Genomic DNA, 17,656 nt, shown 5'->3' with positions numbered 1-17,656 from the left:
AACTTCATTTAGCCCAAGGCCACACTGCAAAATAGGCCGTGATTCCCGTTACACAACCAAAGATTCGCAGTCACGTGGTGATTCCTTCACTTATTTTAATAAACTGAGTCACACTGAAACCCTGAGAGTGCCGTGACTGCGATTTCAAGTTGAACACTGTTGGACTTTTTTGCGACTAAAAGCTGTAGTCGCACTAGGGGTCACAATGCAACTATTCACTAACATGAGTGAAGGAATTGCAAGGCGACCCAACAATCTTTGATCTAAATCTCCCAAGCTATACTCTGACTTATAATGGCGTGAAAATCTGAATAGTCAATTAACCTTTAATAATGCAGTCAAGGTCATCTTTAATAAAGAATTGCTCAATAGTGACAATTTCTATGATTCAGAATTATTAATCCATGGAGATGAAAATCCCTGAATTTAGGTAGAAGGAATTCAAACAAGGAAAAATACTTTTCTTCTAGATTAATTAAAATTCACGACCCTCATTTCATAGCCAGAATGGAGATCCACTATATGAGTGCCTTTTGCTCTGGAGGACCAGACATGTCCATGCGTTACATGGACATGACTTTGATTTCAGAGGACTGTGTAATGATTCATATCACCTGTGTTAGGAGTATTTAGGTTCTTTACTTTCTATTTTTCTTACCTGGGGAGTTTTTGGCTGCGCAGTGTCTGGGGTGGCATCCTGGCGCTGCGGGGTTGTCCTGTCGTGAGTATTGGTGCACACCTTCTGACTTGCACGTGCGCACTGCTGGTAGGCAGCTTTATCTCCTGGTTGATTAGTCTGTCCTCCCATTTGCACCTGGGAGGAGTGGTCTCTACTCTGTATTTAAACCCATGCCTCCCATGGTTCTGTGCTGAGTGTCGCTTTTACAGAGCTAGGCCTTAGCAGGAGGAGTAGGTGGTTATCTGGGATAGAAGAAGTTCCGTGGTTGGTTTTTTGGGAGGTTTGGGTGAACGAGTTGGTTTGTGTGTTTTCCCTTCTGTGTTCACCAATCCTCCCTCTGTGTATAATTGACTGTGTGAGTGAATTGCCTTATCCTTTGATTTCTACTCAGTTTCCCTGTGTTTGTTTCCTAGTGTAAGGTACCTTCCCATATTGGTTTGGGGGAATCCTTTCCCACATGTTTCCTGTGTGCTGCTTGTGTTGTTAGTCAGCGCACACCCTTGTCAGTCCCTGTCAGTAGCAGCTTCACTTGTTTGTTAGGGGTGACCCTCTTTTAGTCTCCAGTCCCTAGAGGTCTTATAGGGCATTCCTTCTCCCACTTCCCGCTAGGCCTACGGAATCAGTGAGAGAGGAGCTGTCGGGGTCAGGCTTAGCCTGAGTACAGCCGACCTACACCCGTGAGGCAGGGACCGGGATAGCTAGTGGGAGTAGTGCAGGGCGAGATTCCCTACTGCTATCCCTTAGCCCCGTTGCAGCTACCTGGACTGACATAACAACCTGTGGTGGTGCTGTAGGGAATCTGAACTCATGCTGTTCAAGTCTCACCCAGATTACAGATGATCACTTGCGGTCACAGTAACAGGACACCCGTGATCATCTGATCAGGAGACCCTGCTAACAAAATGGAATTTTTTAATGGACAACCCCTTTAGCCATACTACCTGTAATGCCAAGCTGCTGCATTTAGTGCCTGCAGAATATTATCATGTATTTAGTGAAAGAGACATTAAGGCTAAGGCCCCATGGAATGATTGGCAGCACTAAAACGGAGTTTCTGCTGCAGGCAAATCGCGGCGTTTCCGGCCCGTGGGGCCCAGCCTTAGGGAGATTTACTGAAATTTACTAACCTTAATGTGCCAGGATACTGGATTCATGTGTGCCACAAAACTGGCATACATGCTGCACACCACATCTATTATGTGTGCTACACTCTGTCTCAATTCATTCAAAGAGACTTGTGGCTTGATGGAAAATGGACATAGTTTAGCTAGAAAAGGGGCATGACATAAGATGTGAAAATTTGGTGCAGAGGGAGCGGCCCAAAGATGGCAAAAATTAGACAAAGGTGTCTAAAGATGCATAAAATTTACATCCAGCATAAGCAACTTTGAGAAATTTGGCATATTTTTAGACTGCCTTGTCTATGTTTACACAGTCTAATTATTAGTCAATAATAGTAAACCTGCCCCAGTGCATCAAGAAAGAAAAGCAAAGAAAATATCGACTACTCCGATTCAAGTAAGTGAAGAGAACAATAAAACGGCAGAAAAATATGATGGTTTATACATATACTTGATTGTTCTTTGTTTCTAGGATGGCTCCCCACATCACCACTGTAATCCACTCATCTGCGCCTGGAGGTGGCCCAGAATAGCGGGACAGCACTCTAAATACAGGACTGTCCTGCTGTCCCAAGGAGACACCCGCTATCATAGGGCCTGGTGCAAATGCAACATAGTACTTTGAGTTAAAGTGGCCCTGCATATGAAAGACCAAATGAAGCAAAAATACATATTGTAATTGTAAGTTAACATGTGTAAAACTCCTTTATGGCATTGTGTGATTTAATGGAAGCCTAACATCACCAAATTGCTTGTATGTGGTTGTAGGGACTGTTTGTTACATAGTGAACATTGCAAAAAAGTGCAATCTTGCACATAATTGAGCTGTTCTGTGTGTGTGTTTGTCAGCCAGTCCCACCTTCTAACATAAAGATTTACAGGTCACAATGTGCAGCAACCACAGGCAAAAATGGGTGCACCAGCAGATTCGGCCACACCCTGGGTGCAACAAACAGCTGGTTTTCCAAGCACTTTGACAAAAGCAAGGCTGTGCTCTCTAACATCCTCTACAACAGTATAAATGTAATGTAGAAGAGGTTTAGGTGGTGGTAGACTCCCTTTAATCCATCTTCAGCATCCTCACTTATTATCTAAAATGTGGGACAGTTGCAGAATGTCTGTTGTTATGATGATGGTGGATCGACCACTTAGAAGTCCACAATGACAAAAATGGGGTCCTTTGTGCCCCATATGAAGGTGTGGAAGGTCATTTATGTTCATTACCCCTCCTTTCTTGGCAGCCCCATACAGATATATAGAGCGCAGCAGAGCACATGTGCAACCTGCCTCTTCACTGATGCTACAGGACCATTGTCAGACAATTGCTTCCTATCCTGAGGATATTTATTTACTTTCTTATATAGCACCATCATATGCTGCAGCGCTTTACAGACATTTACAGTCCCTGTCCCACATAGGGCTCACAATCTAATTTCCCTAACAGTACGTCTTTGGAACAGGGGAGGAAACCAGCGTACCAGAAACCCACGCAAACCCAGGGAGAACATATAAACTCCTTGCAGATGTTGTCGTTGGCTGGATTCGGGGGAGGGTGTCTCGGAACAAAAAAACAGAATAGCCCTAGAGAGAGTTATGACCCAGGACCTATTATGTCCATGGATTATACTGCTATCCCATTTCAGTACCCCTTGTGGTGCTGTCATAGAATTAGAGATTTGCTGCCAGGTTTCCCTACAAAATATAGCTGACCACTAGGAATCTCAGTAAAGGGTTTAGATTATTGTACACAATAGGTTGCCCACTGTCAACGCATATACATCCTGCCATTTCAATCATACAAGGCACAGAGGACAACTATTCTTGTGGTCAGCGGGTATCCTTGTAGTCAGATCCCCACTGATCAGTTACCCTTTAACCTATGGATGGAAACAACTTTTAATAACTAGAATACCTACTGTAAAGAGGTTATCATCACCTATAGTGAACATATAGCCCGTACAAAAACTTGTGACAGCCTCATCCATTTGTGATCTCATATAGGACACAAGATCCTTTGCTGCGTAGTGTAGAGAGACTGAATCTCTAGTGAGAATATAGGGTTAAGAGTTCTTTACCATGAGAGCTGAACAGTATACAACTATGACAATATGTTTCCATAGGAGCCAACGATACATTTAGGTTTGGATATTTAACAAGGTTACAATCATTACTAAAACCATAGAGAACGCTGGTCTAGGCACCTTTACAATATGGAGCAGGGGGTCAAAAATTGCGTCCAATTTTAAGGTACTTATGCTATATCTTATTAAGATATTTCTTTGCATTTGATCTGTTGGAATTCATGTATATGATCAATACATTTTTTGGGTAACCAAAACAATCCGGAGAATCTCAGTCTAATGTCTACTTACTGGAAAAGATAGGATATACAGGTGTATATATAGGTAGTAGAAGAAGGGTATATAATAGTGTGAGTGTTGATATTGGTGTCCTTACTGGTAAAGAGCTACCAAGAGAAATTGGGGTATGATAAGGGTGTGTATGGCCCAAGATAATGAAGCAAGGCATGCTGTATGTGTTGGTCAGGCGTTCACTTGCTACTAAAACATTTGCACCTTCTATGCTCCAATATAAAATTACAAATGGGAATCAGTGTTGGAATATGAAAGAAATAGATATAGACAGCCGATATATAACAGTGTCATGTTCCAGCAACTTAGTGTTCAGTGTAGAATGTTGAATAGCTTTGTAAATGCAGATGACAGATAATAATACACTGACAGTAAAGAAGATAGGCAGGTATGATTATGGTAAGCATAAGGTTAAGTCAGCAACATTGCGTCAATGGGCAGGAGGGCCATAATAAAAGCTAAATCCCAATCAGGTGGTAAGTGATATGCCAGAATGCTGCTGATACAGACGTATGTGATGAAAATTACTGACAAAGCAACTTTGCACACAATGGAGACATACATAACTGGATTACAACGGGAGACATAATTAGATATTTATGCAAGAACCTGCTACTGTGCTGACTGTAATTCACTATTTCAGAGATGATGTGAAATGCATGTTGTTGGCAAATGGGTAAAGTAGGTCAAGAAGCTGCCTAAGTGGCTCTCCTGGAGAGGGTAAAGTAACCAGTACAGATGGTATAAGACACCGAGACTAAGTGATCCAGGTATATTACAATGTGAGGCTATGAGTGAGATTATAATGATTCCAAGCAAGCCAGAGGGCAGATACATTGGAGATCAGAGATTATAGGAATACTTTGCTAATAATGCATAAGTGGGATTTATGGAGACTGCCCTGGTAATCCTTCCTGAGAGCCCATTTCAGAATAACATCTTTACATTGATTGACTGCAATTCTGGTTTAATTCCACTCTCTGTGGCACAATGGAAGACATGAGCACCCAATACATTTTTATCATATGAATGCACTAAGAAAGTTGTAGGATGTAAATGGGATGTGAGAGTGCTTTTGGATGGCTGGTGAATGAAGGTGTCTTTTCAAGGATACCTTGCTTTCTGGCAGTCCACACCCTCCACTGGTGCTGGTCACCGGTGGCCTTGGCTCTGAATTCTGTGGGTCAATTTCTGTTATTTCCGTCATGTTCTCCGGTGAGGTTCTCACAGTACTTTGCGATGAAATGATTGAGTTCGAGTTGGTGCTGTGCTATAGAGGGTTGTAGAGAAGATGCTGTAGGAGATGTCACCTGCGGTGATACGTAGTATGTAGAAGTCTTCCCTCTTGGCTGTTCATGGACTCGTTTCCATATTGGGTTTGTCTGTCACTTCTGTTCTTATAGTTGTCCCACAGTCTAGTGCCACAGCTCAGGGCATGCACCTGCTTCCTTGTAGACAATTCTCTTGGGCTTGCTCTTTATCACAGATGTTCAGGTCCCAGGAGCTTGTGAGCTTTAGTAAATCCTGAGCACACTTCTATGGTGTCTCTTGTTCTCAGTCTGATGCACCTCGTTCCATAGAGCAGTGACACTAAATTGCAGCACCAACTTGATGGACAGCAGTCTCTCGGACTAATGTGCCAGCAGTGTCTGGGGACTGTCTTGCCTTGTGTCTTCCCAGTATCACAATTACACCGTGGCGGGCGAAAGCTGCAGTCTCTGTTTTCTAATCCCTTCCACTGTCTCCTCTTATACTCTTTCTTCTTCCTCCACTGCAATCTCTCTTTCTCCCTCCCTCCTCTGCTCTGCCCCCCTCTCTGCTGCAGACTCTATATCTCTCCTCTCTTCTCAGTGCTGCAGTCTGTCTATCCCATGCTCTGCTGCAGAGCTACTCTTGCTATATCCTCTGTCTTTTAACATAGGGATGAATTTCTCTTACTATTGTACTATTGCAATTTCTCCTTTTTGGCTGCCACTCTGCCCCTTTATTCAGTTACTCTGTGTACTGCTATGCCCCTGATCTCCCTTGTCTCTGCAGCCTTACTCTGCTTTCCAATTCCAGGGCTATCTAATGCTGTCTGTTCCTTTATTTCTATCTCTCCTAGTCTCATTGTCTTTCCACTCCCCATGCCCCTAGTGCCTGTCGTTTTTTAGCACCACCCCTGGCACCCTCCTCTGTCTTTCATATGTTAATTCTTTACCACACCCTTTATTCTGATTGGGTCCAAATTGAGGGCAGGGTATTGTGCCAACGCAATGAATGTGCCAGCATGAACAGATATAGGAGGCAACTTGACTTTGACATAATAAAGTATCGCATAAATATAATAGTCAAATCCAAACAGATATAGAGCGGATTTGCCCCAATAAATCATCATATGTTGATTCTTGCAGCTTCTTATGTCATAGTTATAAGACATCTTTGACTTCCAAGAACAGCCCTGAATTTATCTTTTAAATGGACATAGTCATTAGGTTTTTTCAGAAAGATCAGGATTTGCCAAGAATCTTATGTGTATATGACATCATTGAGCATCTGTTCTTGGAAGATTATACACATGAATAAAATTCATGAAATTTTCCTATAATTGTACCCTGTAAAATGTGATTTTGGTGCTGCCTTGTAGCTGCTGATTCCTCAGATCTCTACAGATATGGATACCATGTCAAAAAAAATCTCTTTGGTAGCAAGTATTAGTCTATGGTCAGCTGTGGCTTATACCTCTCAGGACAATGATTGGGTCCCTTGAGTGACCTAACACTAGAATCTTAGATCAGAGGAACAAATCCCATGACATATGTTTTGCCCTCCTTGCTCCCCCATAAATCCATTGGAGAAAGCATATTTATAAGACTACTTTTCTAACATGGCAGGCTTAGATACAGAAGAAGTACAATAAACCTTAGTGCAGTGAGAGGGGCCTGTGGCTCCCCTGGCTCATGGGCCCTGGCACAATCTTGACTACTGCAACCCCTACAGCCCATCACTGGGTCTTAATACTGACTGACTTGTAAGACTGCATTGTCTCTCTAGTTCTGTATGCTCCATGTCTATGAACCCATAAGGCACTAAATAAATGTAATCTAAAGCACACATTTTTGCTCATAAAATTGTACCAGATATAGATAGTTAAAAGTCTATGGACTCCTGTGAAAGCTATTTTTATTAGCACATGCTTATTTTGTCTGGCCTATGGGCAGAGGAATAACGGGAAACTCCTGGGCCCCGATGGCACTTCCATTTACCATATGCTATCAATAATACTAAGGGCTTCTCAAGATATAAAGAGGCCTTTGGGCTCCCTGAGGCTCCAGGGCCTGGTAGCTACCTTTGCACCCCTGCCTATGGGTCAATAATATAGAGCAGTAGGGACTCTGTGTACCACTAACAGGGTCCATGGATCCTTAGTAGTATAGGCCAACAATATTTGAGGAGGGGAACCTGACCCCCACTGATCAACAGAATGCAGTGTACACAGTGCTCACAATAGTGAACACAACATTGCCTATACAGTATACAAGAACACTGCCACATAGCCTCATTCCCTTATCTTTCTGTTAGAGAAAGAGTACCAGTCACTATATCATTAATCTATAGACATGCTGCTATACCATACTATGAAGGAGATAAAGAAGTGCATGTCCCTTACCAGGAGTCATTTAGGTGGTGCTGTGAATAGCACATGATCTATGCCCATTGTGCCATGGTTGACATCCAGCTACGTGAGTAGAGTCAGAGCTATTTCTGCTGAATGGGCATGATAACAGCAAGAACACCACCACTGTCACCATTGTAGCACAATCCAGATGACTATGCTAAGTGCTTGCTTCTCAAGGATCATATTCAGACTTGTAGCTGAAGCTGAGTGAAGTGTTTTAGCCACTACATTGCCTTATCAATTTGTTTATCTGCTCCGTTTGCCAGATACAACTGTGCTGCTTACAACATCCAAGAGCGAGAGTTGAGAAAGCCACTTTTGGTTGAGACCCCACGTTGCAGAAGAGCAGCTGTTTTGTTGCAGATGATGTTGTGTTCTTTTTGAACCAAAGCCAAGAATGGCTACAAAAGGAATGGGAAATATATAGGAAATTATTATACTTCTTCCTGCTGCTCAATACACTCTTGGCATTGTTGCAGCAAAATCTGCAACAAAATGCTGCATTTCCACAACACGAGGCCTCAGCCTTAAAGTCTGTCAGAGGGATCTAGATGTCAATGAATATGAATCTCACTATTGTATTGGAATTCAGGATTCTAGGAATGGATGAATGATGACCACGGGACATGGAGGAGGAGAACGAAGAGAGTGTGGAATGAGGTGACATGGGCTGCGTCACTTACTAGGCCTGCAACGGTGCTCACACATGCTGAACCCTCCGTGAGGCTGTGCAGAAAAGGGGTGTCCTGCAGAACTACCTGTTGGATGCAGTATAGTCCTTGTTTTCTCCCCCGGGGCACTCCTTGTTAGAGAGGACCTCTCAATACTGAGCCGGTATGGATGTTGTTCAGGAGGCCCTGATGGTGGTGCAGGCAATGACTCAGGAGTCCAGCGGTTATAGGGGTAAACCAAATAACTTTTATTGAACAACACCAACAGATGCTCCAGCAGCTTCACAAGATGAATACAGCAAACAGTTCAAAGCACAATGTCCAAGACTTAAGAGTTTAGCCACGGCAATATAGACACTGTAGTACTTTTCTCCTCTCCTCCTCTCGTACCATTCCATAACTCAGTAGATAGGGGACTGTAGCAGGGCTATGGGTTCTGATATGGAACACTCCTGTAAGGTACCTCTGTAGCTCCTAATGGCACGGACACCAATGTCTCTCGGGAATCCCAAAAGTTCTCTCACTAACTCCGTGCAGCCTCTGGTTGTACCTTGAAATAAGATGGCTTTGTTCAAATCAAATCAAACAAGCTTTATTGGCACGTCCGAATAGATATTTGGCATTGCTAAAGCTAGTAAAGTGTGTGTGTGTGTGGGGCGAGTTGGATTCGGGTGGGTGAGTGGTGGGTATGGGGGGTGGGGGGTGGTTTGGGGTATAACATTCCATGGAGTCTCAACTTCCTCTTAGTTGGTGACCGCTATATGGGGAGGTGGGGGTGGGGTGGGTGTATTGGGATAAATGTAACAGTCTGTGGAGTCTCATCTTCCTCTTATTTGGTGACAGCTGGACACGTATTGGGCAGCGATCTCCACAGTGGCCTCTTCTTCTCCCAGTAGGATGTAGAGTTTCCTCTTCTCGTCTGCATATATGAAGTCTGGGATGTGGGCAGAGAGTCTTTGGTAGTAGACGGCCCTCACAGCTGAGTATTTGGTGCAGTGTAGTAGGAAGTGGGTCTCGTCTTCTAGGGCCCCTTGGTCGCAGTGCTGGCACAGTCTGTTCTTCCGTAGCTTGTACGTCTGCCTGTGTCACCCCGTCTCCATCTCCAGGTTGTGGGCGCTCAGTCTGTACTGGCTCAGGGTCTGTCTGTGTTTGGGGTGGCGTATTCTCTCCAGGTAGGTGGCCATGGTGTTTAATTCTCTTAGTTTCTAGGATGAGTTCTCCTGCTGTCTCACTCAGTAGGGTGTCTGCAAGATGGCTGCTGGGCTCTGAATCCTGATCTCTGCAGCTGGATAACCTAGAACTGGATCTCAACACTGGTCTTCTCAACCACTGGACTAATTTTACTACAACTGCTAGAGAATATACGGCAAACCCTTTCCTAAAATCCTGCCCGGTGGCCTGTTATTGGTCATGAGGTAGTATGCATCATTCAAACAACAAGAAGGTGCAAAGATAAGTGCGTATGTACAGGAAAATGGAAGACGTATTGCTTTTACCATAGACACATATACAAACGAGACACACAAGACAACCCTGGGGTACATGTAACAAACACAAAACATATAGCAGCATTGCTCTGGGGTGCTGCAATATTAACCAGCGAAATAGGGTTCATTTTAAAGTTTCCGTTTGATATATCTTTATAATCTTAGTTCTATATCTCCAAAGGCTATAACTTGCTTGCTGTGACCTCTGCTTTGTACAAAACTATGTCCAACAGGGGCCTTCATGTCATAATGCAAAGAAACAATAGACTTTGGTGATGTGTGTATGTGATTCCAACAATAGTCTCGAGTGCTGCGCTGCAGGCCTGGTCTCATCTTCATGTAAACCTTGGCAGCGGGAGCCTTCAGTATCTCACAAGTCAATCCCAAGAGACTCTCTAATGATGTCAATAGTGACACAGTTGGGATGTAATTTATTACACTAAGGAGACTAATTCTCTAACCACCTATTTCAATCAAAGCCGATTCCAATTATAGTAGAAGAACTCATTAAAATGATTTCATTCCAAATCTTCATATGATTGATGGATTCACAACATATTGCGGTATATATTTTTCTTAAATAGTAACAACAATCACGTTGCTTGGCACATAATAGATAGAGAGAGATGGGATGGATAGATATTAGACAGATAAAGTAGACAGGAGGTGAATAGATATGAGACAGATACAGTTGATAGCTAGATATGTGATATACAGTATATGTAATGAATAGATACATTGTATAGATAGATATTAAATACAGTAGATACTAACATGTTCTTGTATTCCTATTTGCATAGTATATCACTTATTACAGCCGAAATATACATTGTTGCCATTTTAAATCTTATCAATGTTTGGCCCAAGAGTTCAGGGAGAATGGTGTGCAAAATTTCCTAGGTTCAGCCAAATACCCTATGGGCATGGTCACAACACTTATGGACATGGTAATGCCATCTTTTGTATACCAAAGGACTTGGGCACTAAAGGTGCTGATCACACAACGTTTGTCACATAAAGTACTCAACACACATAAAGTGACTGATAGCCCAGCGATGTGCTCTTCTAAGGGTGCAGGAGGTCACCGATTCTTTTCAAGAGCCTCCTCTATATTTTAAAGTACTGAATCTTCTGGTCATCCACATATGTCAATCACAAGTATGTTTTTGTATAAGTCATTCACAGGTGTTTTGTCTACTTACCAAGAAAAGTGTACAAGCAATGTCACACAGTGGTGCGGACTATTTCGTTGTTCTACTCTTGGTCTGCACAAACAATTGAATAGAGGAGGAGAGACTCGGCAGCTATTCACATTGCACATGTGGTTCACAGAGACAAGGACTTAGCACAGTGTGAGATGACTTGGTTGGCTCTAAGCCTTTGTTACTCGGGTTGTATTGAATATTGTATTGTGGTTACATATGACTTCACTGTGTAATGTGTTGTTTGCTATGTGTCACATAGGCTGGTGCAGGTCATTGTGCAGTTGTTCCTCTGGAAGAGTTGTGTGAAGGCTCTAAACAGAAGAGAGCTGCGCCAGGGAAGAGCTTTGTATCATTCTCCAGCGGTAGAACCCACTGGGTCAGGCAGAAGGAGCATGCTATTAAAGGGCCCGTTCCCACGCTGGGCAACGGAGTTGGCGCCTGTGCAGCTTACTATAGAGAGGCAGCAGCTGGCTGCACAGAGGTCTGCACATATGCCCTGGTCAGATGAGTATTATCAGCAACCCACTGGAATCAGGGTCCAATCAAACACTGTTTGGGGTGGCACAGGTTCTTGGAGGTGGGTTTCACCTCCCCTGAATTAATGAACTTTTGGTGACTATTGCCCGGTGCCTGGAGATCTACTCATTGGTTCACCATCAAGTATAACTGCTTTAATTATACAAATACACTCTAGCCATGGGTATAACTTGAAGCCCCTAGGCCAAAATAAAAAATATGTAATGGAGTCCCTATTTAGAATAGTGGCATATTTTATGTAGCCAAGGGATTTTGGGGGCCCTCCCAGGGTCCAGGGCCCAGTAGTAACTGCTACAAGTGCATCCTGTATGGCTATGCCTTGACGCTAGCAAAGCAAATATATCCTCCATTTCAATAGAGATATAATAATTCATAAATAAGAATGTAGTGTGTTACTGGAGCTCCAAAGGCCAATCTGCAAGATGCTGTGAGCAAATAATTGGAGATGTGTTTTTTTTATAGACCGTGGATTATAACTAATTGAATATACGGTTAATACAGTATAAAGCCTACACACTACACTGTAAACGCTTAATCGTAGCAATTGAAACCAAGTGACATATTTTTTCCTATGTGACTTCATCTATCCATGTGTGGGTCTGACAGTTTTATAAATAGCCTGTGTTTAGCCCATTAAACCCAGCTGCACAGATATTTATATGCATCCACGCACATGTAGACATGTAAATCTCCCCATACAGTTGCATGCCAGCACGCAGTGAACACATACATACATGCTCAGCTCTGTCCAACGTTCTCTAGTGCCCAAGATAGAAGGTTTATTTCCAGAAACTATTGAAAAGGGAGAAGTTAATAGAAGCTGAGTGGGGATGGCTGACAGTGGCATTTTCTAGTGAGCGTTCACAGCTAATAATTGACGTTTATTGTGGTTCTTACAGATCACATGAGCACTTGGAATAGTCCAGGTTTTTGTGGAATGGAAGTAAATCAGATGGATTATACATTGGTACAAGTTATATCTACATGCTACAAAACACAGTCAGAACCCTGTGATATGAACACCAGGACAGAACATGAAAATGTCTGCAACATCGGCAAAAGGGAAGATGCAATTACAACAAAATATGGCAAAGCATGGTGCCAAGAGATCTAAGACACATGCCCCTAGTGCCAGGTTCTAGAAACACCACTAACAACTGCATAGGCTTCCAATGAATGGTCTTCTAGAGGTATGGTAATCTAAAAGGGAAGTGGAAATCTGTCACAAAAATATCTGGGCTAGGTTAGGGTTGTTATGTAAGTGCATTATTACTGTTTTGCTCCTGGTGGTGGAAAAATCTTTTTTTCTTGTATACTTGTACACTACAAATTGCAACCTTTTGTTACCTTGCCTAATAGCTGGGTTTGGGTGATTCCCAAGCGAAAGGTCAGTGGTTCATATCGAGGATCAGATATGAAGAAGATTTTCCAAGAAAAGACAAACCGCATCATCCAGCTCATCTTTAGCCAAACTGCATCATGTAGGTGCCATGACAGTTCAAAGAATATGAAATGAAGTCCGCCCATCCATTCAAAAGTCAAGAGGTGGATGCCCAGGAAAAATATCAGAGTCAGCAAGTTGACCCATCACAAGGTCTATCAGTTTTGGGGCAACAAACATGGCAGTGGAGGTGGCTCGTATGTTTCATAATAGTGAGATCACAAATGTCCGTGCAGGCAGGCAGATTGACAGGTTATTGGCCAGTGTGTAAGATCCTACATTGAAAATATACAGAAAGTTATTCTATTTAGGTTGTACCGGATTAGAAAACATGGACACTTTCTTCCAAAGACAATGCTACATCTATCTATAGGTTTTGTTCATTTATTGCAGCTTATAGGGGTTTTCCAGCTTCCAAAAATTATCTGCAAATATATCCACAACAGTGCTAAATACTCATTGTTCCCTTGTGCACCCTTTGCCTGGCTTTGTTTTACTTGCTGCTCCTTGCATCACAAATATTTACATACATTGAATCTGTGGAAAAACTACATTTTCCTTTATTCATTTATCTGTATACCCCTCCCTTCATCGCTCTCCCTTGTGTGCACATTTCCTCCCTGCTGCAAGGTCTGCAGATTTTTGTGTCAATGTCAAATCAAATCAAATAGGCTTTATTGGCATGTCTGAATAGATATTTGGCATTGCCAAAGCTAGTAAAGTGTGTGTGTGTGGGGGGGAGTTGGAGTCGAGGGGGAGAGTATGGGGGGGGGGATTTGGGGTATAACAGTCCATGGAGTCTCATCTTCCTCTTAGTTGGTGGCTGCTATATGGGGAGGTGGGGTGGGTGATTTAGGGTATAACAGTCCATGGAGTCTCATCTTCCTCTTAGTTGGTGGCCGCTAAATGGGGAGGTGGGGTGGGTGATTTGGGGTATAAGAGTCCGTGGAGTCTCATCTTCCTCTTGTTTGGTGACAGCTGGACACGTATTGGGCAGCGATCTCCACAGTGGCCTCTTCTTCTCCCAGTAGGATGTAGAGTTTCCTCTTCTCGTCTGCATATATGAAGTCTGGGATGTGGGCAGAGAGTCTTTGGTAGTAGACGGCTCTCACAGCTGAGTATTTGGTGCGGTGTAGCAGGAAATGGGCCTCGTCTTCTAGGGCCACCCTGGTCACAGTGCTAGCACAGTCTGTTCTCTCGTGGCTTGTACGTCTGCCGGTGTCGCCCCGTCTCCATCTCCAGGTTGTGGGCGCTCAGTCTGTACCGGCTCAGGGTCTGTCTGTGTTTGGGGTGGCGTATTCTCTCCAGGTAGGTGGCCATGGTGTAGTCGATGTCTGTGTCAATGTCTGTCTTGTGTCTCACTTATTCAGTCCAGCAACAATGCTCTCCTCCACATATCTGACCAGGATCAATCATGAGTAGCTTCAAAGGGCATGGAGGTCATGTGGTGCTGTGACGATTTATTTGCTGGCTGGACTGCTCACAGGGGAGGTAGTGAGCTTGTAAACAAAACATCACTGCTGTGATTAATGACTTGAAAAGAATTCAGGTAATCGGTGCAAAATGTAAACAGGATATATATTAGGAAGTGTTTTGTATTGATATATCTTGTTATTTGTTCCATATTAAAAAAAAAAAACAAAACTGTATAACTCCACGGAAGTAAATAGTGGGCCCTGTAATACCACACACAGCCTGCGGACAGGTGTGGTGCTGTTTTATGACTTTTTATAATGTTGCATAACCCCTTTAACTATCGACTCCTGACCCCCAACTATTCACTAGTATGACACCTTTACACTTGTGGGGCATAACACCCTACACAAGGTGAGATACCTTAGTTTACTGCAGCTTGTGTTCTCGGCATGAGATGTCTATTGAATATGAATGATGTTCTGATCCTGGAGGTGGATCCTTCTCATTTCCTCCATATAAAAGCATGATGTATAATGATATTGGCAGGATGTGCATTGTGATTCTACACATGTTTTCTGTGATTCACAGTCTGACCCTGGTTATGATTTCTCCATGATTCACTAAGTGATTGATAGAATTCCAGTTAGATCCTTACTATGACGATGCTAGATTCTTCTACTACAGACGTATCATTTAGACACTGGAACAGGCACAATACATCAGGGCTGGTATTGGATTAAACATGGCTGCCATTTTAACTCTCTAAATATGACTTCTCACGCTATGCCAAGTGTTCCTGCAGTGTCGGTACAGATTGGCTCTCGGGCTCTTGAGTTTGCGATAACATCCTTGTCTGTATCTGAGAATATCCCGTACTGCACGGCCTGCGTCAGACTGGTGATAGTTCTGGAGGGGGTACGAAATGCCATGTGGAATGAAGACGAGACAGACAAGAATTATATAATCATACATGAGAGGATGTGAAGGAGTGAAGGAGCGTCTACAGCGCAGACATGGAAACCTTCAATTAGTATTTTTCTTCTATGTTGGCAGCGTTGTCAAGCGTCAAAACGGTGGCATCTGGGTATTACAACTCCTATCATTTCAGTATTATTTTAAAGAACATTGGCACTAAAATAGATGTTGAATCTGTCACCATGAAAGTACATTGCAACCTGCTGGCAGCGTGTTATAGACGGGAGGAGTTGAGCAGATTGATATGTGCAGTAGTTTGGAAAGTTGCTGTATAACTTGTGATTTATTCATGTAAATCTGTATTCATTCTGAGCTTAGGAGTCATTGGGGCGGTCCTATTCGGTGATCGGCAGCTATGCCTGCATCATTCAGACAGGGAAGGCTGTCAATGAACGACAGGAACACCCAGTGGCGTAACTAGGAATGGCGGGGCCCCGTGGCGATGAACGACGACCTCGAACGACCCCCTCCTCCGCAATCTATTATGTCCCTTAGTAAGCCCAGCACACAGTATTATGTCCCTTACTGGCCTCTGCACACAGTATTATCCCCCATAGTGACCCCTGCACACAGTATTATCCCCCATAGTGGCCCCTGCACACAGTATTATCCCCCATAGTGGCCCCTGCACACAGTATTATCCCCCATAGTGTCCCCTGCACACAGTATTATGTCCCTTACTGGCCTCTGCACACAGTATTATACCCCATAGTGGCCCCTGCACACAGTATTATCCCCCATAGTGGCCCCTGCACACAGTATTATCCCCCATAGTGGCCCCTGCACACAGTATTATCCCCCATAGTGGCCCCTGCACACAGTATTAACCCCCATAGTGGCCCCTGCACACAGTATTAACCCCAATAGTGGCCCCTGCACACAGTATTATGTCCCTCTGTTGACACCCATAAACAATTATTATACTCTGGGGTCTTTTCAGACCCCAGAGTATAATAATCGGAGACCTAGGGGAATAAGAACATTAAAATAAAACACTGTTGCTTACCTGTTTCCCGGCTCCTAGGCTGTCGCCCGCGCTCCCGTCCTTCTTTAATGACGTCGGACGTCACATGACCCGGGAAGCATGCCGGGTTCATGTGACGTCAGAGACGTCAGAAAAAGTAGGACGGAGGCCTGGCAGGATCGCGGAGAGGTAAGTAACAGTTTTTTTATGTTCCCTTACCTCTCCGGTCCACCGATCATTATACTCGGGGGTCTGCAAAGACCCCCGAGTAAAATGATAGCCTTTGTGGGGCCCACGGTGTCACTTGCCGATCCTGGCCCAGCCAGGATCGGCAAGTGAATAGGGCCCGTAACAGCCTATTAAAAAAAAAAACGCAGCGGTGGCGGCTGTCACCGGGCCCCCTAATGGCCCGGGCCCTGTGGCAGCTGCCTCCGCTGCCTCTACGGTAGTTACGCCACTGGGAACACCTACTGGACTTATAAGCGCAGAATGAGGAGACATTAAAGTTATATTCACATGAAGGTGTATATTGGTTGTGTGACGTCCTTTTTTTTCTTAATGAGCGTCACACGGCAGCATCAAATTCAATGCCATTGTATGGGGGCTAGTCTCTTGACCATTATTTTGACAGTCCATTGTAACAGAAACGAGAGCTCCCTTACATTCAGGGTTGCGCATACGCCACCTAGCCCCTTACTCAGCAAGAACGTGCATCATTGAGGAGCTGAAAGGGCTGTCTTTGTTTCCCCACTGGGAATATTTTAGAAATCCTCTAAGGATTGCCCCTCCATATTTTTGGGACATTAAACGCAGTAGTAGAAGAAGTAAACCTGATAGGGAAATATAGGAAGAATCTTGGGGACTGTCCTTGTCAGGACAGGAGCTAATTTTGAACCTAGGTATGAGATAGGGCTAAAAGACTTCAAACCCCACCTACAAGTCCCTCTTGAGTCCCCATCGCACCCCATTAGATCCAAGTAAGATCGTTCCATTCCTATCTAGAGCACAGTTTTGACATATGCACTTTTTTGGTTATTTATGTCTGATCGATCGTCTTAAACACTATTTAATTTTATGATGATTTATTAAAAGCTAAGTTTTATATAGTCATTGGTTCTCTGCTTGTAATA

At 43.6% G+C, this 17,656-nt stretch overlaps 1 protein-coding gene across 1 annotated transcript in view; it reads right to left on the bottom strand.

Moving 5' to 3' along the window:
- STAC2 (SH3 and cysteine rich domain 2) overlaps window positions 1-6,308 on the bottom strand; it is a 49,739-nt gene extending 43,431 nt beyond the window's left edge. Inside the window, exon 1 of the mRNA XM_075278347.1 lies at window positions 5,287-6,308. Coding sequence (XP_075134448.1) covers window positions 5,287-5,379 — 93 coding nt within the window. The 5' untranslated portion in view covers window positions 5,380-6,308. The remainder of the gene's footprint in view (window positions 1-5,286) is intronic.
- Between the last annotated feature and the right edge of the window lie 11,348 nt (window positions 6,309-17,656).

The sequence above is a fragment of the Leptodactylus fuscus genome, chromosome 6 (genome assembly GCF_031893055.1).
Source record: "Leptodactylus fuscus isolate aLepFus1 chromosome 6, aLepFus1.hap2, whole genome shotgun sequence".
NCBI classification, from domain to species: Eukaryota; Metazoa; Chordata; class Amphibia; order Anura; family Leptodactylidae; genus Leptodactylus; species Leptodactylus fuscus.
The sequence above is the reverse complement of the archived record's forward strand: the minus strand, read 5'-3'. Positions and strand labels throughout refer to the sequence as shown.